A 24,812-nucleotide genomic window follows, 5' to 3' on the forward strand; every position below is an offset into this window, starting at 1 on the left:
GAAACACTTTCAATGGAGAATATTACGTTTTTTAGTCCAGGACTAGACTTATTATTATAATAATGAATAAATAGGAAGCAATCTGAAATCAACCTTACCTTTTCTGCAGACTGAGCTGTCCCAAAGAAGATGGGAATGAAGGCTAGCCAGACGATACAGGTGGTATACATCGTGAATCCAATGGGCTTGGCCTCGTTAAAGTTCTCCGGGACGCCCCGCGTCTTGATGGCGTACACCGTGCACGTGACCATGAGTAGGATGCTATAACCCAGCGAGCATATAATCTGCAGATCCGTGATGTCACATTTCAACACTCCTCTAGCCTGGTCTGAGTTGAATGTTTTCTGTTCGTCGTAGTCGATGATGGTGTTAGGGGGATCCACACCGAACCAGACGAACACACCCAATAGCTGAGCGGAAATTAGGGAAGACGTGATGGCCAGCTGAGAGGTCGGGCTGATCAGCCTGGGTGCCGTCACCGACGTCTTACCTTCTTCGAAGATTCGGTAGATCCGGTTGGTCTTGGTGAGTAACGCGGCGTAGCTGATGCACATGCCCAGACCCAGGAAGATCCGGCGGAACGAGCATATGGCGACGTCAGGCTTGGCGATCATGACGAAGGTGATAATGTAACAGAGGAAGATCCCGGTGAGGAGGACATAGCTCAGTTCACGGCCCGACGCACGGACAATGGGCGTGTCGTTGTAGCGGATGAAGGTTGCCATGACGAAGATGGTGGCGATGATGCCCAGCATGGCGAGGAAGACGGGGATCACTGCCCAAGGGGAGTGCCACTCCAGCTTCACGATGGGGATGGGCTGACATGCAGTCCTTTTAATAGATTGATTGATTTATTAAGTTTAATTTAATTTGACAATTTAGAAAATACACTTACAGACGACAAGACGTCAAGCAGTATTGTACTGTAAAACTTTTTTTTGTATAATACTACTGTATCAAGGAGAGCATAAAAACGTTATAGAATTATCTAGGGTTGAACAATTTCTGAAACTTTCCCAATATTCCCAGGTCTTCCAGAAATCCCTGGGAATTTTGGGAACGTTTGTGTAATTTTGGCAAGTCTTAAAGTTATGTCTACAGTGTTCCTGTCTGTCACCTGTTGGGGTTGGGCATCATGCTGTAGGAGCACAGCTTGCAGGATGTTTCATCATACTGGTACTGGTAGCCATCACAGGGTTCACAGTGCCAGCAACACGGCATGCCTTTCACTGCCTTCTTCCTCTGTCCTGTCTTGCAGGGCTGACTGCACACAGAGCTGGGGATCTCTGCCTGTCCGTCCGGCCACTGCATATCCTCGATCTGGAACACAGGATGGATGCAGATTCGACAGGAGTAGAACAATGAAAATTGCTTTTTTTTAAGAACAAGTCTTTTATACTTGATTTTATCCAGTCGGATTTGAGATTACATAACCCCACCATGCCGTGTAACATTTATGTTTTACTGACACATTTTTAAGACAAAAATAAACAATCCAATATCCTGCACTAGGAAGTAGCAGGCACAGCAAGAAGCCCTGGAGTGACTGCTGTGATTTCACAGTGCAGTGGACCCACAATGCAGTGGACCCTTAATCCCTCCCCCACCCCTAGAGCACTGGTTAGATGTCAATGTCATCACTCAGCATGTCACTCAGAGCAAATATGGATATTCTCAACTTCCTCCAAGAGAGGCAGAAAAGCGAGCAGGTTGAGCAGGACTAGCAGGTTAAGCAGGTTGAGCAGGACTAGCAGGTTAAGCAGGTTAAGCAGGTTGAACAGGACTAGCAGGTTAAGCAGGCTGAGCAGGTTGAGCAGGTTAAGCAGGTTGAGCAGGTTAAGCAGGTTGAGCAGATTGAGCAGGTTAAGCAGGACTAGCAGGTTAAGCAGGTTGAGCAGGTTGAGCAGGTTGAGCAGGACTAGCAGGTTAAGCAGGTTGAGCAGGACTAGCAGGTTAAGCAGGTTGAGCAGGACTAGCAGGTTAAGCAGGTTGAGCAGGTTAAGCAGGTGAAGCAGGTTGAGCAGGACTAGCAGGTTAAGCAGGTGAAGCAGGTTGAGCAGGACTAGCGGGTTAAGCAGGTTGAGCAGGACTAGCAGGTTAAGCAGGTTGAGCAGGTTAAGCAGGTGAAGCAGGTTGAGCAGGACTAGCAGGTTAAGCAGGTGAAGCAGGTTGAGCAGGACTAGCAGGTTAAGCAGGTTGAGCAGGTTGAGCAGGACGAGCAGGTTAAGCAGGTTAAGCAGGTTAAGCAGGTTGAGCAGGACTAGCAGGTTAAGCAGGTTAAGCAGGTTGAGCAGGTTGAGCAGGACGAGCAGGTTAAGCAGGTTAAGCAGGTTAAGCAGGTTGAGCAGGACTAGCAGGACTAGCAGGTTAAGCAGGTTGAGCAGGTTAAGCAGGTCGAGCAGGTTAAGCAGGACTAGCAGGTTAAGCAGAACTAGCAGAACTAGCAGGTTAAGCAGGTTAAGCAGGTTGAACAGGACGAGCAGGTTAAGCAGGTCGAGCAGGTTGAGCAGGACTAGCAGGTTAAGCAGGTTGAGCAGGACGAGCAGGTTAAGCAGGTTAAGCAGGACTAGCAGGTTAAGCAGGTTGAGCAGGTCGAGCAGGTTAAGCAGGACTAGCAGGTTAAGCAGAACTAGCAGAACTAGCAGGTTAAGCAGGTTGAGCAGGACTAGCAGGTTAAGCAGGTTAAGCAGGTTGAACAGGACGAGCAGGTTAAGCAGGTTGAGCAGGACTAGCAGGTTAAGCAGAACTAGCAGAACTAGCAGGTTAAGCAGGTTGAGCAGGACTAGCAGGTTAAGCAGGTTAAGCAGGTTGAACAGGACTAGCAGGTTAAGCAGGTTAAGCAGGTTGAACGGGATGAGCAGGTTAAGCAGGTTGAGCAGGACTAAGCAGGTTGAGCAGGTTAAGCTAGCAGGTAAAGCAGGTTAAGCAGGCTGAGCAGGACGAGCAGGTTAAGCAGGTTGAGCAGGTTAAGCAGGTTAAGCAGGACGAGCAGGTTGAACAGGTTGAGCAGGTTGAACAGGACGAGCAGGTTGAGCAGGTTGAACAGGACGAGCAGGTTAAGCAGGTTGAACAGGACGAGCAGGTTGAGCAGGTTGAACAGGACGAGCAGGTTAAGCAGGTTGAACAGGACGAGCAGGTTAAGCAGGTTGAGCAGGTTGAACAGGACTAGCAGGTTAAGCAGGTTAAGCAGGTTGAGCAGGTTAAGCAGGTTGAGCAGGTTGAACAGGACTAGCAGGTTAAGCAGGTTAAGCAGGTTGAGCAGGTTAAGCAGGTTAAGCAGGTTGAGCAGGACTAGCAGGACTAGCAGGTTAAGCAGGTTGAGCAGGTTGAACAGGTTGAACAGGACGAGCAGGTTAAGCAGGTTGAGCAGGACTAGCAGGACTAGCAGGTTAAGCAGGTTGAGCAGGTTGAACAGGTTGAACAGGACGAGCAGGTTAAGCAGGTTGAGCAGGACTAGCAGGACTAGCAGGTTAAGCAGGTTGAGCAGGTTGAACAGGTTGAACAGGACGAGCAGGTTGAGCAGGACTAGCAGGACTAGCAGGTTAAGCAGGTTGAGCAGGACTAGCAGGTTAAGCAGGTTAAGCAGGTTGAGCAGGTTGAGCAGGTTAAGCAGGTTGAGCAGGTTGAACAGGACTAGCAGGTTAAGCAGGTTAAGCAGGTTGAACAGGACTAGCAGGTTAAGCAGGTTAAGCAGGTTGAGCAGGTTGAACAGGTTGAACAGGACGAGCAGGTTGAGCAGGACTAGCAGGACTAGCAGGTTAAGCAGGTTGAGCAGGACTAGCAGGTTAAGCAGGTTAAGCAGGTTGAGCAGGTTGAGCAGGTTAAGCAGGTTGAGCAGGTTGAACAGGACTAGCAGGTTAAGCAGGTTAAGCAGGTTGAACAGGACTAGCAGGTTAAGCAGGTTAAGCAGGTTGAACAGGACTAGCAGGTTAAGCAGGTTAAGCAGGTTGAGCAGGTTGAACAGGTTGAACAGGACGAGCAGGTTAAGCAGGTTGAACAGGATGAACAGGTTGAACAGGTTGAACAGGATGAACAGGTTGAACAGGTTGAACAGGATGAACAGGTTGAACAGGATGAACAGGTTGAACAGGATGAACAGGATGAACAGGTTGAACAGGACTAGCAGGTTAAGCAGGTTGAACAGGACTAGCAGGTTGAACAGGTTGAACAGGATGAACAGGTTGAACAGGTTAAGCAGGTTGAGCAGGTTGAACAGGATGAACAGGTTGAACAGGATGAACAGGATGAACAGGTTGAACAGGTTGAACAGGATGAACAGGTTGAACAGGTTAAGCAGGTTGAGCAGGTTGAACAGGACTAGCAGGTTAAGCAGGTTAAGCAGGTTGAGCAGGTTGAACAGGACTAGCAGGTTAAGCAGGTTAAGCAGGTTGAACAGGACTAGCAGGTTAAGCAGGTTAAGCAGGTTGAGCAGGTTGAACAGGATGAACAGGTTGAACAGGATGAACAGGTTGAACAGGTTGAACAGGATGAACAGGTTGAACAGGATGAACAGGATGAACAGGATGAACAGGTTGAACAGGTTGAACAGGTTGAACAGGTTGAACAGGATGAACAGGTTGAACAGGATGAACAGGTTGAGCAGGATGAGCAGGTTAAGCAGGTTGAGCAGGATGAGCAGGTTAAGCAGGTTGAACAGGATGAGCAGGTTAAGCAGGTTGAACAGGAAGAGCAGGTTGAACAGGTTGAACAGGAAGAGCAGGTTGAACAGGTTGAGCAGGTTAAGCAGGTTAAGCAGGACGAGCAGGTTAAGCAGGTTGAACAGGTAGCAGTGATCGAGGTGAAGAGGGCAGAACAGACTGAAAGTCACCCACCGCAGCAATGTTAGCCACAGGTTTACCCATTCTACAGGTAAATATAACCATGTCTGTTAATATTACAGTTGTAGTCAAAAGTTTACACACAATTTGTAATGACTCCAACCTAAGTGTATTTCAACCTCTCTACAAATTTCTTATTAACAAATTATAGTTTTTGCAAGTCGGTTAGGACATCTACTTTGTGCACGACACAAGTCATTTTTCCAACAATTGTTTACAGACAGATGATTTCACTTATAATTCACTGTATCACAATTCCAGTGGGTCAGAAATTTACATACACTAAGTTGACTGTGCTTTTAAACAGCTTGGGAAATTCCAGAAGATGATGTCATGGCTTTAGAAGCTTCTAATAGGCTAATTGACATCCTTTGAGTCAATTGGAGGTGTACCTGAGGGTGTATTTCAAGGTGGTGGTGGGTTTAGTACACAGTAGACTGTTTCACCTCAAGCTGCTCTACAGAGAGAAGAGGTGGGTTTAGCTGGAGACTGTTTCACCTCAAGCTGATCTATAGAGAGAAGAGGTGGGTTTAGCTGGAGACTGTTTCACCTCAAGCTGCTCTACAGAGAGAACAGAGGTGGGTTTAGCTGGAGACTGTTTCACCTCAAGCTGCTCTACAGAGAGAACAGAGGTGGGTTTACCTGGAGACTGTTTCACCTCAAGCTGATCTACAGAGAGAACAGAGGTGGGTTTAGCTGGAGACTGTTTCACCTCAAGCTGATCTACAGAGAGAACAGAGGTGGGTTTAGCTGGAGACTGTTTCACCTCAAGCTGATCTACAGAGAGAACAGAGGTGGGTTTAGCTGGAGACTGTTTCACCTCAAGCTGATCTATAGATTCTAATTAGTTTCATTTATTTGCACAAGGTGAAATACAGAGAGTGAAAAAGTTAAACATGGTTTACAAATAATTCCCAGGTGAGTTGAAAAATCCTATGAAATTACTATTAAATTAGTGTGTGAGTGTGTGAGTGAGAGAGAGAGGGTGTTTTTGGTACTGCGGGATTCTTTAATCAGTTTGACTCATTGAACAGGTCAGAGTGTATGTTTGAAGTTGGCGGGGTGATGAGAGGTGTTGGGTTTGCGCCAGACAAAGCGTTTTCCTTGGTGGCCAAAGACCTCAATTTAGTCTCATCTGACCAGAATACCTTCTTCCATATGTTTGGGGAGTCTCCCAAATACGTTTTGGCGAACACCAAACGTGTTTGCTCATTTTTTCATTTAAGCAATGGCTTTTTTTCTGGCCACTCTTCCGTAAAGCCCAGCTCTGTGGAGTGTACGGCTTAAAGTGGTCCTATGGACAGATTCTCCAATCTCCGCTGTGGAGCTTTGCAGCTCCTTCAGGTTTATCTTTGGTCTCTTTGTTGCCTCTCTGATTAATGCCCTCATTGCCTGGTCTGTGAGTTTTGGTGGGCGGCCCTCACTTGGCAGGTTTGTTGTGGTGCCATATTCTTTCCATTTTTTTAATAATGGATTTAATGGAGCTCAGTGGGATGTTCAAAGTTTCAGATATTTTTGTATAACCCAACCCTGATCTGTACTTCTACACAACTTTGTCCCTGACCTGTTTGGAGAGCTCCTTGGTCTTCATAGTGCTTCTTGCTTGGTGGTGCCTCTTGCTTAGTGGTGTTGCAGACTCTGGGGCCTTTCAGAACATGTGTATATATACTGAGATCATGTGACACTTAAATAAAGTCCACCTGTGTGCAATCTAACTAATTATGTTACCTCTGAAGGTAATTGGTTACACCAGATCTTATTTAGGGGCTTCACAGCAAAGGGGGTGAATACATATGCACTCACCAATTTTTTTAGTAATTTTTTTTAATTTCACTTCACCAATTTGGACTATTTTGTGTATGTAAATGTAATCCAAATAAAAATCCATTTAAATTACAGGTTGTAACCCAACAACATAGAAAAAATGCCAAGGGGGATGAATACTTTTGCAAGGCACTGTATCATGGCCTATAGCATGGTCAAATAAGGTTAATGTTTCCGGCATTTTCAGACTACTAAACAGCTACTGATTTAGAACCATGCAGAGTTACCGCAAGTCACAAAGAAAACAGGTGCTTCCTCCACTATTCCACCACCATAGAGTACCACAGTATGAGTCATAATACCAGAGTGCCAAGTCGAGGTCCAAAAGGTTTCTTAACAGCTTCTACCCCCAAGCCAAAAAGACTCCTGAACAGCTAATCAAATGGCTGCCCAGACAATTCGCACCCCCCCCCCCCCCCCCCAAACCCTTCCTGCCTCTTTTGGAGAGGTTAGCACACAGTAGACGATTTATTGATAAAAGTCACCTTGTTTAAGAGATATATTTTATCAAAATGTCACACACCAGGGTAAGACTTCACAAAACACAGCCCTTATTCTTATTTCAAAATGGGAAAATGAGTGGTGGAAAAAAAAAAACAATTAGAACCATTTCCCTGTTTGACTGCTAGGTTGTGTGGGTATTATGACACCTCCACTGTGAGGCTCATCTATGCTTAGTCTAACACAGTGACAACCACAGATAACAAAAATTATTTAGTCCAATCAATGTCATCTGAATATGATGTGGCTGTCCATGGTACTGGTGTGTGTGTGGGGGGGTTCGTGCAAGTAGAACAACATGTTGACTCACCCTACTTGTAGAGAAAAGCCAATGCCATCCTCCTTTTCCTGTTGACTAAATTATTTATGACTCTTATTTTTTTGTTGTCCTAGGCTGCCTGGCTAAATCGCTTATTCGCTAGCCAAATGTCCTTTCATGGGTAACGGTGCACCAGGTAGTTAACATTACCCTAACGTTACTACATCTAGCTACATGTTGAACTTCCATTCTCTCAGGCCAGGGGCACAATGTATTTTTATAAATGTATTATTATTATTTTTGTAATATTTATTTAAGCTATGGTTGACTCAGAATCACCGTTATAATAATCATTGACCAGTACGAAAAATGTAATAGGATCTGGGTCCTCAGATCCTCAAAAGGTTCTACACATGCACCATCGAGAGCATCCTGACCGGTTGCATCACTGCCTGGTATGGCAACTGCTCAGCCTCCGACCGCAAGAAACTACAGAGGGTAGTGCGTACGGCCCAGTACATCACTGGGGCCAAGCTTCCTGCCATCAAGGACCTCTATACCAGGCGGTGTCAGGGGAAGACCCAAAAAATTGTCAGACTCCAGCCACCCCAGTCATAGACTGTTCTCTCTGATACCGCATGGCAGGCGGTACCGGAGCGCCAAGTCTAGGTCCAAGAGGCTTCTAAACAGCTTCTACCCCGAAGACTCTTGAACATCTAATCAAATGGCTACCCAGACTATTTGCATTGTTCCCCCCCCCACCCTCTTTTACACAACTGCTACTCTCTGTTGTTATCATCTATGTATAGTCACTTTAATAACTCTACCTACATGTACATATAACCTCAACTAACCGGTGTCCCCACACATTGACTCTGTACAGGTACCCCCCTGTATATAGTCTCTCTATTGTTATTTTGTTGCTGCTCTTTAATTACTTGATACTTTTATTTCTTATTCTTATCTGTATTTTTAAACTGCATTGTTGGTTAGGGGCTCGTAATTGAACATTTCACTGTAAGGTGAAATACCTGTTGTATTCGGCGCATGTGACTAATACAATTTGATTTGATTTTGTCACGTTCTGACCATAGTTCTGTTATTTTATTCATTGTTTTAGAATGGTCAGGGCATGAGTTGGGGTGGGCAGTCTGTTGGTTTCTGTGTTCGGCCTAGTATGGTTCTCAATCAGAGGCAGGTGTCGTTAGTTGACTCTGAGAATCATACTTGGGTAGCCTTTTGGTTTGTGGGTGTTTGTTTTCCGTGTGAGTGTTTTAACCACACGGTACTGTTTCGGTTTTGAAAATTCATGTTGTCATTTTCTGTTTAGTGTTCTGAGTTTGAATTAAAAATCATCATGAACACTTACCACGTTGCGCTTTGGTCCGATCCTTACTCCTCCTCAGACGAAGAGGAGGAAAGCCGTTACAGATTTAAAGTCCAAATCCCTATCTCCATCCACGACTAATTTAGTAAAGGGACAATGTTAGCTAGCTAGCCAGCCACTGGAGGACAACAACACAATTAGATGCAACAATTCAAGTTTTCTGTCAATGACGTTTGGCATGTGATGTGATTGGTGTGAAGCCAAATCCAAACTGGCTTCCCTTTGTACTTTTTTTTGGTCCGCCAGGACCATTCACAGCTATTATTTTATATTTGTTTTATCAAGAGAGGCCAAATGCTCGCTGGCTTCCTTTGCATTCAATGCTACGGGCAGCAACAATGTCATACTCTTTTTTTTGACCAGACAGCATAGGCAGCTGTTTAGTTCACTTGGATACTTTCTCTGGTGAGATACATTCAGCTTCCTGCAAATTGTAGGACATTTATGAAAAACAGACAAAATATTTTGCCTCTGTTTTTCATGTTATTATCTATTTTCTTGGTGATTTCCCCTTGCCAACCATGTTTGTGGAAGCGTGGCTTCCATGAACACACGACACTGATGGCTAGTGACATTTTGTCTTTTCAAATATTGCATGATACATATTTTTTTTAAATGAGGTCTACTAGTCAGGCTGGCCAGTGCCCATAATCCTTAGTTTCCATCCCTGGTTAGGAGTAAAACAATCCAAAATAACAGTTTAGAACTGAATTATATATTGTTCATGATCAAAGTTCTCATAAATCATTACTCTGCATTGGCATCACAGTTTTAGCCTATCCACACATTATTTCCTAACTGGCTAACTGCAAACAACTTTATCCAAGTAAATACATTTTAAATGTCTTAATCTAGCCTTTTTCTGGTAACGTTCATGATTGTTAAGGGATATTTTTACGTTGTTAGCTTCATTAACCAATGGACATAATGATAGATTTCAAATGGATGGACTGATATCAAGCAGTATGAAAGGATGATTGAGTGTTATATATCTCTATATCATATATATATATATATATATATCTTTCATCTTTCACAATAAGTGGTGATAAAAACAAACAATAACATGGCTCTATTTTATTCCAGCAGTATTTCATCGAAATGTAAATTAATAAAACAATCACTAGACCATCATGATTGGTTGAGCAAGTGGATATACTCTCTCTGGGTGACGTAAATCAACTAAAGAATCAAGAATATTCCCTCAAAGAAGGGATAAGGAGAGATACTGTGCCTTTCAGAACGTATTCATAGCCTTGTCTTTTACCAATTATTTTTTTTCTTCACATTTTCACATGCTTCTACACCTGCATTGCAGGTTTCTTCCTAGGTTTTGGCCTTTCTAGGGAGTTTTTCCTAGCCACCGTGCTTCTACACCTGCATTGCTTGCTGTTTGGGGTTTTAGGCTGGGTTTCTGTACAGCACTTTGAGATATCAGCTGATGTACGATGGGCTATATACAGTGCCTTGCGAAAGTATTCGGTTAAAAAAGTTTGCAATATCCAATAAATGTCGTTCCACTTCATGATTGTGTCCCACTTGTTGTTGATTCTTCACAAAAAAATACAGTTTTATATCTTTATGTTTGAAGCCTGAAATGTGGCAAAAGGTCGCAAAGTTCAAGGGGGCCGAATACATTCGCAAGGCACTGTAAATAAATTTGATTTGATGATTTGCAAACATTCCATTTGTATTTTCCAATGGGGCTATACATTTGGGTGATATTTTTTTCTCACGTGAGTAGCCTTGTTTCACTGCCAAAAATAAATTAAACCATCTATTATTCAGCGAAAAAACAACACAATGTCAAATACAGGATGCCTAGTCAAATAATTATCATCCAATCACATTAACCGTTACACTCTCACGGGAATTCCACTAACGGTCTGTATGGAGCCAAATGTAGCTGCTGCTCATGTTGGTTTCTGTACTGATGGTGCAAAAACCATGACAGGGAGACGTAGTGGAGTGGTAACGCGTGTGCAAGCAGTAGCTCCCGACGATACCTGGGTACACTGCAGCATCCACCGAGAGGCTCTTGCCGCCAAGAGAATGCCTGACAGCATGAAAGACGTTTTGGACACTACAGTGAAAACTTTGTTAAAGCAAGGCGCCTGAACTCTCGTGTATTTTCTGCACTATGCAATGATTTTTTAATTAAAAAATTATATTTCACCTTTAATTAACCAGGTAACAAGTTCTCATTTACAACCGCGACCTGGCCAAAATAAAGCAAAGCATTTCGACACATACAACAACACAGAGTTACACATGGAATAAACAAACACAGTGAATAATACAGTAGAAAAAGTATATATACTGTGTGTGCAAATGAGGTAGGATAAGTAAAGTAAGGCAATAAATAGGTCATGGTGGCGAAGTAATTGCAATATAGTAATTAAACACTGGAATGGTAGATGTGCAGAATAGGAATGTGCAAGTAGAGATACTGGGGTGCAAAGGTGCAAGACAAAAAAATAAATACAGTATGGGGATGACGTAGTTGAATAGGCTATTTACAGATGGGCAGTGATCTGTGAGCTGCTCTGACAGCTGGTGCTTAAAGCTAGGGAGGGAGATATGAGTCTCCAGCTTCAGTGATTTTTGCAGTTCGTTCCAGTCATTGGCAGCAGAGAACTGGAAGGAAAGGCGGCCAAAGGAGAAATTGGCTTTGGGGGTGACTAGTGAGATATACCTGCTGGAGTGCGTTCTACGGGTGGGTGCTGCTATGGTGACCAGTGAGCTGAGATAAGGCGGGGCTTTACCTAGCAGAGACTTGTAGATGACCTGGAGCCAGTGGAATGGGTGACAAATATGAAGCGAGGGCCAGCCAACGAGAGCGTACAGGTCGCAGGGGTGGGTGGTATATGGGGCTTTGGTAGCAAAACAAATGACACTGTGATAGACTGCATCCAATTTGTTGAGTAGAGTGTTGGAGGCTATTTTGTAAATTACATCGCCAAAATTGAGGATCGGTAGGATGGTCAGTTTTACGAGGGTATGTTTGGCAGCACGAGTGATGCTTTGTTGCGAAATAGAAAGCCAATTCTAGATTTAATTTTGGATTGGAGATGCTTAATGTGAGTCTGGAAGGAGAGTTTACAGTCTAACCAGACACTTGGGTATTTGTAGTTACATATTTTAAGTCAGAACCATCCAGAGTAGAGATGCTGGATGGGCGGGCAGGTTAGTCTGGAGGTTAGTTAATAACACAGTCTCCAAAGAAGGGCCAGAGGTATACAGAATGGTGTTATCTGCGTAGAGGTGGATCAGAGAATCACCAGCAGCAAGAGCGACATCATTAATGTATACAAAGAAGAGAGTCGGCCTGAGAATTGAACCCTGTGTTACCGCCATAGAGACTGCCAGAGGTCCGGACAACAGGCCCTCCGATTTGACACAATCATTTGAGCAATCCTTTGAGAAACCAAATCTGTTGAGTCTGTCGATAAGTATGTGGTGATTGACAGAGTCGAAAGCCTTGGCCAGGTCGATGAATAGTATTGTCTCTTGTCGATAGCGGTTATGATATCGTTTAGGACCTTGAGCGTGCAACCATGACCAGCTCGGAAACCAGATTGCATAGTTGAGAAGGTACGGTGGGATTCGAAATGCTCGGTAATCTGTTAACTTGGCTTTCGAAAACGTTAGAAAGGCAGGGTAGAATAGATATAGGTCTATAGCAGTTTGTTTCTAGAGTGTCTCCCCCTTTTGAAGAGGGGGATGACCGTGGCAGCTTTCCAATCTTTGGGAATCTCAGACGATACGAAAGAGAGGTTGAACAGGCTAGTAATAGGGGTTGCAACAATTTCGGAAGATCATTTTTGAAAGAAAGGGTCCAGATTGTCTAGCATGGCTGATTTGTCGTGGTCCAGATTTTGCAGCTCTTTCAGAACATCAGCTATCTGGATTTGGGTGAAGGAGAAATGGGGAGGCTTGGGTGAGTTGCTGTGGGGGCTGCAGGGCTGTTGATCGGGGTAGGGGTAGCCAGGTGGAAAGCATGGCTAGCTGTAGATAAATGCTTATTGAAATTCTCAATTATAGTGGATTTATCAGTGGTGACAGTGTTTCCTAGCCTCAGTGCAGTGGGCACCTGAGAGGAGGTGTTCTTATTCTCCATGGACTTTACAGTGTCCCAGAACCTTTTTGAGTTTGTGCTACAGGATGAACATTTCTGCTTGAAAAAGCTAGCCTTAGCTTTCCTAACTGCCTTTGTATATTGGTTCCTAACTTCCCTGAAAAATTGCATATCACGGGGACTATTCGATGCTAATGCAGAACGCCACAGGATGTTTTGGTGCTGGTCAAGGGCAGTCAGGTCTGGAGAGAACCAAAGACTATATCTGTTCCTGGTTCTACATTTTTTGAATGGGGCACGCTTATTTAAGATGGTGAGGAAGGCATTTTTAAAGAATAACCAGGCATCCTCTACTGATGGAATGAGATCAATATCCTTCCAGGATACACTGGCTAGGTTGATTAGAAAGGCCTGCTCGCTGAATTGTTTTAGGGAGCGTTATACAGTGATGAGGGGTGGTCGTTTGACAGCAGACCCATTACGGATGCAGGCAATAAAGCAGTAATTGCTGAGATCTTGGTTTTTACGGTTACAGAAGTCATCAAAAGAGAGCGCCTGGGGAATAGGTGTGGAGCTAGGCACTGCAGGGCCTGGATTAACCTTTACATCACCAGATGAACAGAGGAGGAGTAGGATAAGGGTACGGCTAAAGGCTAACAGAACTGGTCGTCTAGTACGTTCGGAACAGAGAGAAAAGGAGCAGGTTTCTGGGCACGGTAGACTAGGTTAAAGGGATAATGTACAGACAAAGGTATGGTAGGATTTTAGTACATTGGTTGTAAACCTAGGCATTGAGTAATGATGAGAGATATTGTCTCTAGAGACGTTTTAACCAGGTGTTGTCACCGTTTTTGTGGGAGGTGGAACTAAATGATTGGTTAAGGCATATTGAGCAGGGCTAGAGGCTCTACAGTGAAATAAGATAATAATCACTAACCAGGACAGTAATGGACAAGGAAAATTGATATTAGGGAGAGGCATGTGTCCATCATAGGGGTCCAGTGAGTGCCTCTGATTCCAAAGGTTGTAAGGTCGTATCCAGCGTTAGAATGTTATTTTAGATTATTTTGTCTTAATGTTTGGAAAGACTTTGAAATGTGAAGTTTGAAAAAACGTGGATGAATGTCTAATTCTGGCTGTGAGAGAGAGCTAGTTGCGGGTAGATTTTCTATTGGTATCATGATGAAAATACTCTCAATGTATGACCCTTTACGCCTGCTGACTAACAAAGTAGAGTGAAGGTATGACAATCTATGCCTGCTCCCTAACAAAGCAGAGTGAAAGTATAACAATATATGCCTGCTCCCTTACAAAGCAGAGTGAAGCTATGACAATATATGCCTGCTCCCTTACAAAGCAGAGTGAAGGTATGACAATCTATGCCTGCTCCCTAACAAAGCAGAGTGAAGGTATGACAATCTATGCCTGCTCCCTTACAAAGCAGAGTGAAGGTATAACAATATATGCTTGCTCCCTTACAAAGCAGAGTGAAGGTATGACAATATATGCCTGCTCCCTTACAAAGCAGGGTGAAGGTATGACAATCTATGCCTGCTCCCTTACAAAGCAGAGTGAAGGTATGACAATCTATGCCTGATCCCTAACAAAGCAGAGTGAAGGTATGACACTTTACACCTGCTCCCAAACAAAGCAGAGTGAAGGTATGACAATCTATGCCTGCTCCCTAACAAAGCAGAGTGAAGGTATGACAATCTATGCCTGCTCCCTAACAAAGCAGAGTGAGGGCTTGAAAGAGAAGAAACCTGGATAAAAAATATATAATTGGCCTTGCCTTGGGCTCTGTTTTTGAAATATAACTTTTTTTATATATATGACAGCGATTCCACACTTTGACATGAGGCACGTTGCGTGAGAAAAATATTATTTGTATTTTATGTAATTAGCTATAATTCTATAACGTGTGTTGACTCAAATCGGGTCAGCCTAACAATGTGTCTTGTCAAAACAACTATTGATTTCATATGCATGGCACAGCCATCTAGGATGCACAGACCAGTAAACTAAAAAATATGCCATTCTATTCTTTTGAAAATACATTTTATTAGTCTTATAATGTTTCTTAGGACTAAAACAAAGGATTAATGGATATTCTCAGTGTTGGTGTATATTCAATGGATTTACTAAAAATAGGCGTCCACCCACATCCGCCCCAGTCTACTCCCACTCTTACACTTGCCGACATGTGCAGGGAGATTTGAAAGACTTATCCCGGCTAGAATATGGTAAAATTGGATGAATTGGGCTCTAAAAAAGAAATGTGTGTATATGCAGTGCCTTGCGAAAGTATTCGGCCCCCTTGAACTTTGCGACCTTTTGCCACATTTCAGGCTTCAAACATAAAGATATAAAACTGTATTTTTTGTGAAGAATCAACAACAAGTGGGACACAATCATGAAGTGGAACGACATTTATTGGATATTTCAAACTTTTTTAACAAATCAAAAACTGAAAAATTGGGTGTGCTAAATTATTCAGCCCCCTTAAGTTAATTCTTTGTAGCGCCACCTTTTGCTGCGATTACAGCTGTAAGTCGCTTGGGGTATGTCTCTATCAGTTTTGCACATCGAGAGACTGACATTTTTTCCCATTCCTCCTTGCAAAACAGCTCGAGCTCAGTGAGGTTGGATGAAGAGCATTTGTGAACAGCAGTTTTCAGTTCTTTCCACAGATTCTCGATTGGATTCAGGTCTGGACTTTGGCCATTCTAACACCTGGATATGTTTATTTTTGAACCATTCCATTGTAGATTTTGCTTTATGTTTTGGATCATTGTCTTGTTGGAAGACAAATCTCCGTCCCAGTCTCAGGTCTTTAGCAGACTCCATCAGGTTTTCTTCCAGAATGGTCCTGTATTTGGCTCCATCCATCTTCCCATCAATTCCCTGTCCCTGCTGAAGAAAAGCAGGCCCAAACCATGATGCTGCCACCACCATGTTTGACAGTGGGGATGGTGTGTTCAGCTGTGTTGCTTTTACGCCAAACATAACGTTTTGCATTGTTGCCAAAAAGTTCAATTTTGGTTTCATCTGACCAGAGCATCTTCTTCCACATGTTTGGTGTGCCTCCCAGGTGGCTTGTGACAAACTTTAAACGACACTTTTTATGGATATCCTTAAGAAATGGCTTTCTTCTTGCCACTCTTCCATAAAGGCCAGGTTTGTGCAATATACGACTGATTGTTGTCCTATGGACAGAGTCTCCCACCTCAGCTGTAGATCTCTGCAGTTCATCCAGAGTGATCATGGGCCTCTTGGCTGCATCTCTGATCAGTCTTCTCCTTGTACGAGCTGAAAGTTTAGAGGGACGGCCAGGTCTTGGTAGATTTGCAGTGGTCTGATACTCCTTCCATTTCAATATTATCGCTTGCACAGTGCTCCTTGGGATGTTTAAAGCTTGAGAAATCTTTTTGTATCCAACTCCGGCTTTAAACTTCTTCACAACAGTATCTCGGACCTGCCTGGTGTGTTCCTTGTTCTTCATGATGCTCTCTGCGCTTTTAACGGACCTCTGAGACTATCACAGTGCTGGTGCATTTATACGGAGACTTGATTACACACAGGTGGATTGTATTTATCATCATTAGTCATTTAGGTCAACATTGGATCATTCAGAGATCCTCACTGAACTTCTGGAGAGAGTTTGCTTCACTGAAAGTAAAGGGGCTGAATAATTTTGCACGCCAATTTTTCTTTTTTTTGTTAAAAAAGTTTTAAATATCCAATAAATGTCGTTCCACTTCATGATTGTGTCCAACTTGTTGTTGATTCTTCACAAAAAAATACAGTTTTATATCTTTATGTTTGAAGCCTGAAATGTGGCAAAAGGTCGCAAAGTTCAAGGGGGCCGAATACTTTCGCAAGGCACTGTGTATATATATATATATATTTCTTTTTTACAGGTAACATACCGTAAAATCTGCCTGTAAAAGGGAACTACAGAAACAGTCATGAACATTATAAATAAACTCAGGGGATTTTCCTTTATATTGTATAACCTGACCTGGAATTACTCTGGGCACTCGTTAAAGGCAATACAGTTAAAGTTAACAGTTAAAATCTAACTAGGGCCCAGTCTGGAAACATTCCTGGCTCTTACTTTTTGAGACCCAGGCAGATTATATTTTAGTTAGAGCATGGTAACACTTTTTATTTACAACTTTTATGTTTACCTTTAAAAAAAAAACCACACAACTATGCCTTTCCAACTCTGAGTGGGGAAACGGTCTCACTGTCTTCTGTCACCTGGGGATTAATTAGCATTTTTCAAATGTGCGAGTAAATAGAGCTGAATACATTGATAAAAGTCACCTTGTCTAAGAGAGATTTACGTGGTTTTAAAAATGTCTCGCCAGGGTAAGCGTACACTAAACACAGCCCTTATTTGAAGTGTTTCTACAATTTTCTATGGGAAGAATGAATGGTGGAAAAAATGATTGGATCCATTTCCCTGTTTGACTGCTAGGTTTTATGGGTATTATGACACCTCCACTGCGGGGCTCTATTTCAACATAATCTAATCACCTAGGCTTAGTATTATACAGTGACAACTAAAAGCTACCAAAAAACAATTTAGGTCAATCAACGCCAACTAAATATGATGTGGCTGTCCATGGTACTGATGTGTGTGTGTGTGTGTGTTTACAAGTAGAAAAAACATGTTGACTCACCCTACTTGTAGAGAAATGCCATCCTCCTTCTTTCATGCTGACTAAACGGTCTATGACTCAGTCAAATACATTTTTAGTTTTTGTTGTCTTAGGCTAAAATGCTTATTCGCTACCCAAACGTCCTTTCATGGGCTAAGGTCTCTCTGTCTCTGTTTCTCTGTTTCTCTGTTTCTCTGTTTCTGTGTCTCTCTGTGTCTCTCTGTGTCTCTCTGTGTCTCTCTGTGTCTCTCTGTGTCTCTCTGTGTCTCTCTGTGTCTCTCTCTGTCTCTCTCTGTCTCTCTCTGTCTCTCTGTGTCTCTCTGTGTCTCTCTGTGTCTCTCTGTGTCTCTCTGTGTCTCTCTCTGTCTCTCTCTGTCTCTCTCTCTCTCTCTCTCTCATATCCATTTATCCCTCCATTGCCTCCCACTCACTCATTCTCTCCATCCACCTGCTCAGTAGATAAACATCGACATTACAGGGAACATCTGACAATTTGAAACACATCTCAATAGCACATCTATCCATGTTGTGAAATATCCATATGCAAGTCCCTGTTCTGCATTCGTAATCAGATGTATAACATAGTACCTAAGATTGGAAATACTCTAAATAGCTTTACTATTGTTTAGTCTCTCGTGACATCCTTAACATTAATCTCATACACCCACAACTAAAATATTGTGTAATTGCATCAGATGCTCGATTAAGTTCTGGGGGGGGGGGGGGGGTGTTTATAAAATGTACTAATGCGACTAATGAAGTCTCCACCCCTCTAAACAGAAAATCTCTCGCACCATCAAATTGGGATTTTTTTCCAATGATCAGTTCCTCATTAGTGATCTCATCGCACATGCTGTAGACAGCTGCTAATTTTACAGTGTGCTACATGCATCTGTCCACAAGAGATGACCTTATCATAAAATCGTAGCACACGATTCAGTCACAGGTGACTTGGTTCTCTTTCAGTCCGTCACTCGGTATTAACAACCAATCATATACACCTGAAGAAAACCAAAAACATCAACGGGCCAATGAATGCAGAGCCCTGCCTTCCTGGATATAACACTGTGGCTCACATGAATTTCCTCAAATTTGTTTTGCTCTTCAGCTAACCTGAAGGAGAACGTCTCATACAATTTACAAGCACGCATTTACAAGACTACGAGATTCGGCTCTGACTTAGGTGTCTGTTAGTGGTGAGAGAATACTTGTCCCCTTGATGTTGCGAGTTTTGGGTCTTGGTTTTATGCTAAACGTCTACCACTTCTTCTCTGCTTGTGTAGCCCGTGGAAAGAGTCAGGCTATCCATATGGATTTTAACCTCCGACTGTGCCCCAGGGTTTGTGGTTTCACAGTGAAAGTTAAAGACACTCACAAGTGTTGTCCTGTTTGCCCGGGGTGGAAACAGGCTGAGGCTGCCTTGGCTCGGGCCAGTTCTTGTGACCGGTGTCACCGACTGAATGAAGACTTTGTTGTACGCTGATTTCTTAGGACGATTGGGGTTACTGGAGAAGGCAACTCTCTTTGAAAAAAAAATGTAACTGTGTGCGGCGGCCTTGGGGAGAGAAAGGCTGTTATGTTCCGGAGGACCAGTGTCATCTCTAGTTGACTTTGTCACAAATAGCCTACCGAAGCAAGGGGAATGTGTATTGGGCGAGTCAATTTCGCCGAAGGGGTGTTTGGCTCAGCCCTTGGAATCCATGCAGTCCCTTCCCGAGGATAAGCAAAAACAGGAAGTGGCAGTACTTTCTTGCTGTGTTCACGTCCTTTTGGGAACTCATGCAATACGACCTTCCTGCTGGGAAAATGCACTTGAACGCCCCCCACAAACTCTTGATTATGACTAGGAGACTTATGATATCTGGAACCCAAACCTTTTCATATACAGGGCTTCGATGTCAGGCACTACTGAGATGGACAAACAGCGCCATTGTTTTGGGGCTGTCAACGGTGACATTTTGTTCATTTGGTGGACGCTCTTACCCTATGACCTATGGCAGGGTTAACAAAAACATTGTCTTGCCCATTTAAGCGTTTGCATTTCACAGCTGATTCAAATAACCAACTAATCATGAAGTTTTGATCATTTGAATCTGTTTAGTGTTAAGGCAAAAACCCAAAACGTGCCCACCTAGGGGTCCTGAGGAACGAGTTTAAGAAATTTGGCTTATGGTGTCCAAGGGTAGCCGCTTCGGCGTCTAATACATTCGGTGCGTCCATCAATCTGAGGATGCGTATTTTCAAGTGGTCTATACTTTAAAAAAAATGTTACCTCTATTTAACTAGGCGAGTCAGTTAAGAACAAATTCTTATATTCAACGACAGCCTATAAATAGTGTCTTGTTCAGGGACAGAATGACAGCTTTTTATCTTGACAGCTAAGGGATTTGATTTTGCAACCTTTCGGTTACCAACGCTCTAACCACTAGGCTACCTGCTGCCCCACATCCTCACCACAATATTTCTGAGATTTCATTTCAAGGACACCCTCTACGAGGGGATTTTGAAAACATGTCAGTGGTGTTTGAGGGTTGGTGGCAGGTTGAAGGACTTCCTCCGTTTCATAGCTCTTTGCTGGACATTTTGATGTTCTTGCAAGTGTTTTTTATTTATTTAATAAGAACATTTATTTTTCCACAGGTTTGTTTATATGGCAGCCATTTTGGCATGTCACACTTGGATTGACGGCTGTACCCCGGGGTCTCACCCTCTGGTAGTGTGGTTCCTGAAAGGAGAGCGTCACCTCAGACCAGTGTCCTGTGACCTGGCATTGGTCCTGAACACTCTGTGTCACCCTCCGTTTGAACCATTGGAGTCTCAGGACCTGAATGTCCTTTTCTAAAAGACCGGCCTGCTCATGGACTTGGCATCAGCCAAGTGCGGTTGGGATCTCCACACGCTGTCAGTACACACTTCCTGTTTGGAGTTTGTGCCTGGCGACTACAAAGTGAAGTTACATCCTAATACAGTTTGATCTCAAGGTTATATCTATATTTGACAGGTCTCTGGTTTTCCAGCTTTCTCTTTCTTACCTCCTCTGTTTGCTTCTAGTAAACAACAGAGGGTGCATGGCCTACGCATGTACAGTGCATTCGGAAAGTATTCAGACCCCTTCCCCTTTTCCACATTTTGTTATGTTATTCTAAAATGGATTAAATTATATTTCTTCCTCATCAATCTACACACAATACTCCACAATGACATAAGATTTTTTGGCACATTTATAACAGACATAAGTTTGCAATGAGACTTGAAATTTAGCTCAGCTGCATCTAGTTTCCATTGATCCTCCTTGAGATGTTTCTACAACTTGATTGGAGTCCACCTGTGGTATTCATGATTTGGAAAGGCACACACCTGTCTATATAAGGGCCCACAGTTGACAGTGGATGTCAGAGCAAAAACCAAGCCATGAGGTCCAAGGAATTGTCCTTAGAGCTTTGACCCAGGATTGTGTCGAGGTACAGATCTGGGGAAGGTTGCCAACACATTTCTGCAGAATTGAAGGTCCCCAAAAAAACAGTGGCCCCCATCATTCTTAAATGGAAGAAGTTTGGAACCACCAACACTCTTCCTAGAGCTGGCCCTCTGGCCAGACTGAGCAATTGTGGAAGAAGGGCCTTGGTCAGGGAGGTGAACAAGCTTGTAGCGTTATACCCAAGAAGAATCGAGGATGTAATCGCTGCCAAAGGTGCTTCAACAAAGTCCTGAGTAAAGAGTCTGAATAGTTATGTAAATGTCATATTTCAGGTTTTTATTTTTTATACATTTGCGAAACCAGTTTTTGCATTGTCATTATGGGGTATTGTGTGTAGATAGATGTCAGTTTGTTACGTAACAGCCTATGTTTAAAGACAAGGTGTCTGAATACTTTCTGAATGCACTCTATGTACTGTAGATACTGTAGGAACGAGGACATCTGTGTTTGTGACCAGCTTATTGTCTGTTTTGCTAATCCAGCTCGGAGTAGGCTACGTTCTCATTGGATTGTGGAGGCCGTCTCCAACAGCAACGGACAAGGGTTGCCTAGCACTGTGCGTGTTCATTCCATTAGGGGTGTGGCAGTTTCTTGGGTGTTGTTCAGGGGCGATTGGTGATATCTGTGCTGCAGCGAGTTGGTTGCCTATATACCTTTTTGTGAAGTTTTATCGCTTGGATGTAACTGCACCCAGTGTGGCTCATAGTGTTCTTAGTGTTCTTTCTACGCAGTGTCTTTCTCTGCACTGTCCGTGTTCATTCCATTAGGGGTGTGGCAGCTTAGGGCTGGTTCCAGGAGTGGGTGTAAAGGACCGTGCAGGTTGCACATTTATCCGGGTAACCACAGTTTCCTTCTGGGTTTGAGCCTTGGGCTGCCTTGATCTACGGCGGTGTGCAGAGTGTGCATTTCTGAACGATTACCACAGTTTTCCCTGTGGGTTTGAGCCTTGGGCTGCCTTGATCTACGGCGGTGTGCAGAGTGTGCATTTCTGAACGGTTACCACAGTTTTCCCTGTGGGTTTAAGACTTGTGCTGCTGTGACAGCTTGCAAGTACAGTTTCCAGGTTACTGCAGGTTCTTTGTGGGGTTTGAGCCTCGGGCTTCCTTTATTTCAGTGACTCTGGTTGATGCTGTGCAGCAAGGCTATGCTTTACCAAGGCTCGATGGGGGTCTGTTGTTTTATGACATTTTCAGGCTTGCAACGTAAGTACTGTTCTTGGAACCGTGCGGGTTAGGGTTAGGGTTAGGGTTAGTAGGTAAGTACTGTTCTTGGAACCGTGCGGGTTAGGGTTAGGGTTAGGGTTAGTAGGTAAGTACTGTTCTTGGAACCGTGCGGGTTAGGGTTAGGGTTAGGGTTAGTAGGTAAGTACTGTTCTTGGAACCGTGCGGGTTAGGGTTAGGGTTAGGGTTAGGGTTAGTAGGTAAGTACTGTTCTTGGAACCGTTAGGGTTAGGGTTAGGGTTAGTAGGTAAGTACTGTTCTTGGAACCGTGCGGGGGTCTACGGACATGGGGGTTGCAGTTGCAGCGTGTCAATTGCTGCATAGCCAAGTTGCAGCAGGTTCTGGTTCCCTATATTGGGCTCTGACAGTTCTTCTCAGGGTTGTTGTGTTAGTGGAAAAGGAGCCTTCTGTTAACCGCTTTTTTGGATCCGGTGGAAACAGTGTGTTCTTGGGGGTTTCTCCGTGGGCTTCCTCGTTTGGTACCCTCTGTGCTCGCTTGGGGGCGTGATTGTGTCTCCCCAGAGTATGTTACACACAGTGACTGACTGAAAGGGAACGTACAGTTATGAATATAACTACTGTTCCCTGGAGGAGGGAATGAGGTATAACGTATTTCAACCCTGCTCCGTCAGGGGGTTTGGGCTGGCTAAAGAGCAGTACTGAATTGAGGAAATGAATGCGAGCCCCGGGGTTATAGCCAGGAAGGCAGGGCGGGCTCTGCTTTCATTGACCCGCTGGGCAAGTTTTTAGTTTTCTTCAGGTGAATATGATTAGTCGTTAACTCCCATGGTATGTTATAACCTATTCCCTCAAGTAGTGACACAAAACTGTACGTTCTGGGTGCAGTGATTGGTCGTGTTTTAATACATTCTAGTATGGGTAGTAGTAATTTAATATAATTATTTCTAGCCGCGAGCAAAAGTCACTAAATCAGTCATTTACCTGGAACACCATATCATGTAGAACAGAATACAGGGAACTATGCTGCCATCTTTTTTAAATCATTCAACACTTGTTTTAAGTGATGTCACCTCTGAAAGCTAGACCTGGGTATGAGGTCCCTAGTTTTACCATCCATGAATATGATATCATTTTCACCAGGAGTGCATCACAAATGGCACCCTATTCCTTACATAGTGCACTACTTTTGACCAGAGCCCTATGGCTCCCTATATAGTGAAAATAGGGCTCTGCTCAAAAGGTGTGCACTATGTAGTTGATAGTGTTCCATTTGTGATGCGTGCTAAGGGTTTAGCCACTTAGCCACAGGGTCTTTTTTTTTAAACGATGAAATAAATGTTGAATATGTCAACTCTGAGATGGTAATCTCTTACAGTGGAGATATATAGTATTTTATCTAGTACTAATCTCTATAGTGACGCTCTCTAGGAAACTGCATTGTGCTGAACTGCTGCAAAAGGTATCATGATTACATTGACCCTCATCAAGTCTATGTACAGTGCCTTGCGAAAGTATTCGGCCCCCTTGAACTTTGCGACCTTTTGCCACATTTCAGGCTTCAAGCATAAAGATATAAAACTGTATTTTTTTGTGAAGAATCAACAAGTGGGACACAATCATGAAGTGGAACGACATTTATTGGATATTTCAAACTTTTTTAACAAATCAAAAACTGAAAAATTGGGCGTGCAAAATTATTCAGCCCCTTTACTTTCAGTGCAGCAAACTCTCTCCAGAAGTTCAGTGAGGATCTCTGAATGATCCAATGTTGACCTAAATGACTAATGATGATAAATACAATCCACCTGTGTGTAATCAAGTCTCTGTATAAATGCACCTGCACTGTGATAGTCTCAGAGGTCCGTTAAAAGCGCAGAGAGCATCATGAAGAACAAGGAACACACCAGGCAGGTCCGAGATACTGTTGTGAAGAAGTTTAAAGCCGGATTTGGATGCCAAAAGATTTCCCAAGCTTTAAACATCCCAAGGAGCACTGTGCAAGCGATAATATTGAAATGGAAGGAGTATCAGACCACTACAAATCTACCAAGACCTGGCCGTCCCTCTAAACTTTCAGTTCATACAAGGAGAAGACTGATCAAAGATGCAGCCAAGAGGCCCATGATCACTCTGGATGAACTGCAGAGATCTACAGCTGAGGTGGGAGACTCTGTCCATAGGACAACAATCAGTCGTATATTGCACAAATCTGGCCTTTATGGAAGAGTGGCAAGAAGAAAGCCATTTCTTAAAGATATCCACAAAAAGTGTTGTTTAAAGTTTGCCACAAGCCACCTGGGAGACACACCAAACATGTGGAAGAAGGTGCTCTGGTCAGATGAAACCAAAATTGAACTTTTTGGCAACAATGCAAAACGTTATGTTTGGCGTAAAAGCAACACAGCTCATCACTCTGAACACACAATCCCCACTGTCAAACATGGTGGTGGCAGCATCATGGTTTGGGCCTGCTTTTCTTCAGCAGGGACAGGGAAGATGGTTAAAATTGATGGGAAGATGGATGGAGCCAAATACAGGACCATTCTGGAAGAAAACCTGATGGAGTCTGCAAAAGACCTGAGACTGGGACGGAGATTTG

The 24,812-nt window shown here is 43.5% G+C and overlaps 1 protein-coding gene across 1 annotated transcript in view; it reads right to left on the bottom strand.

Moving 5' to 3' along the window:
* LOC110493301 (metabotropic glutamate receptor 7) overlaps positions 1-24,812 on the bottom strand; it is a 358,957-nt gene that overhangs the window by 80,308 nt on the left and 253,837 nt on the right. Inside the window, exons 8-9 of the mRNA XM_036950952.2 lie at positions 1,118-1,320; positions 99-831 (exon numbers count right to left, since the gene is read on the bottom strand). Coding sequence (XP_036806847.2) covers positions 99-831; positions 1,118-1,320 — 936 coding nt within the window. The remainder of the gene's footprint in view (positions 1-98; positions 832-1,117; positions 1,321-24,812) is intronic.

The sequence above is a fragment of the Oncorhynchus mykiss genome, chromosome 17, assembly GCF_057628025.1.
Source record: "Oncorhynchus mykiss isolate SJ-2025 chromosome 17, ASM5762802v1, whole genome shotgun sequence".
Lineage (NCBI taxonomy): Eukaryota > Metazoa > Chordata > Actinopteri > Salmoniformes > Salmonidae > Oncorhynchus > Oncorhynchus mykiss.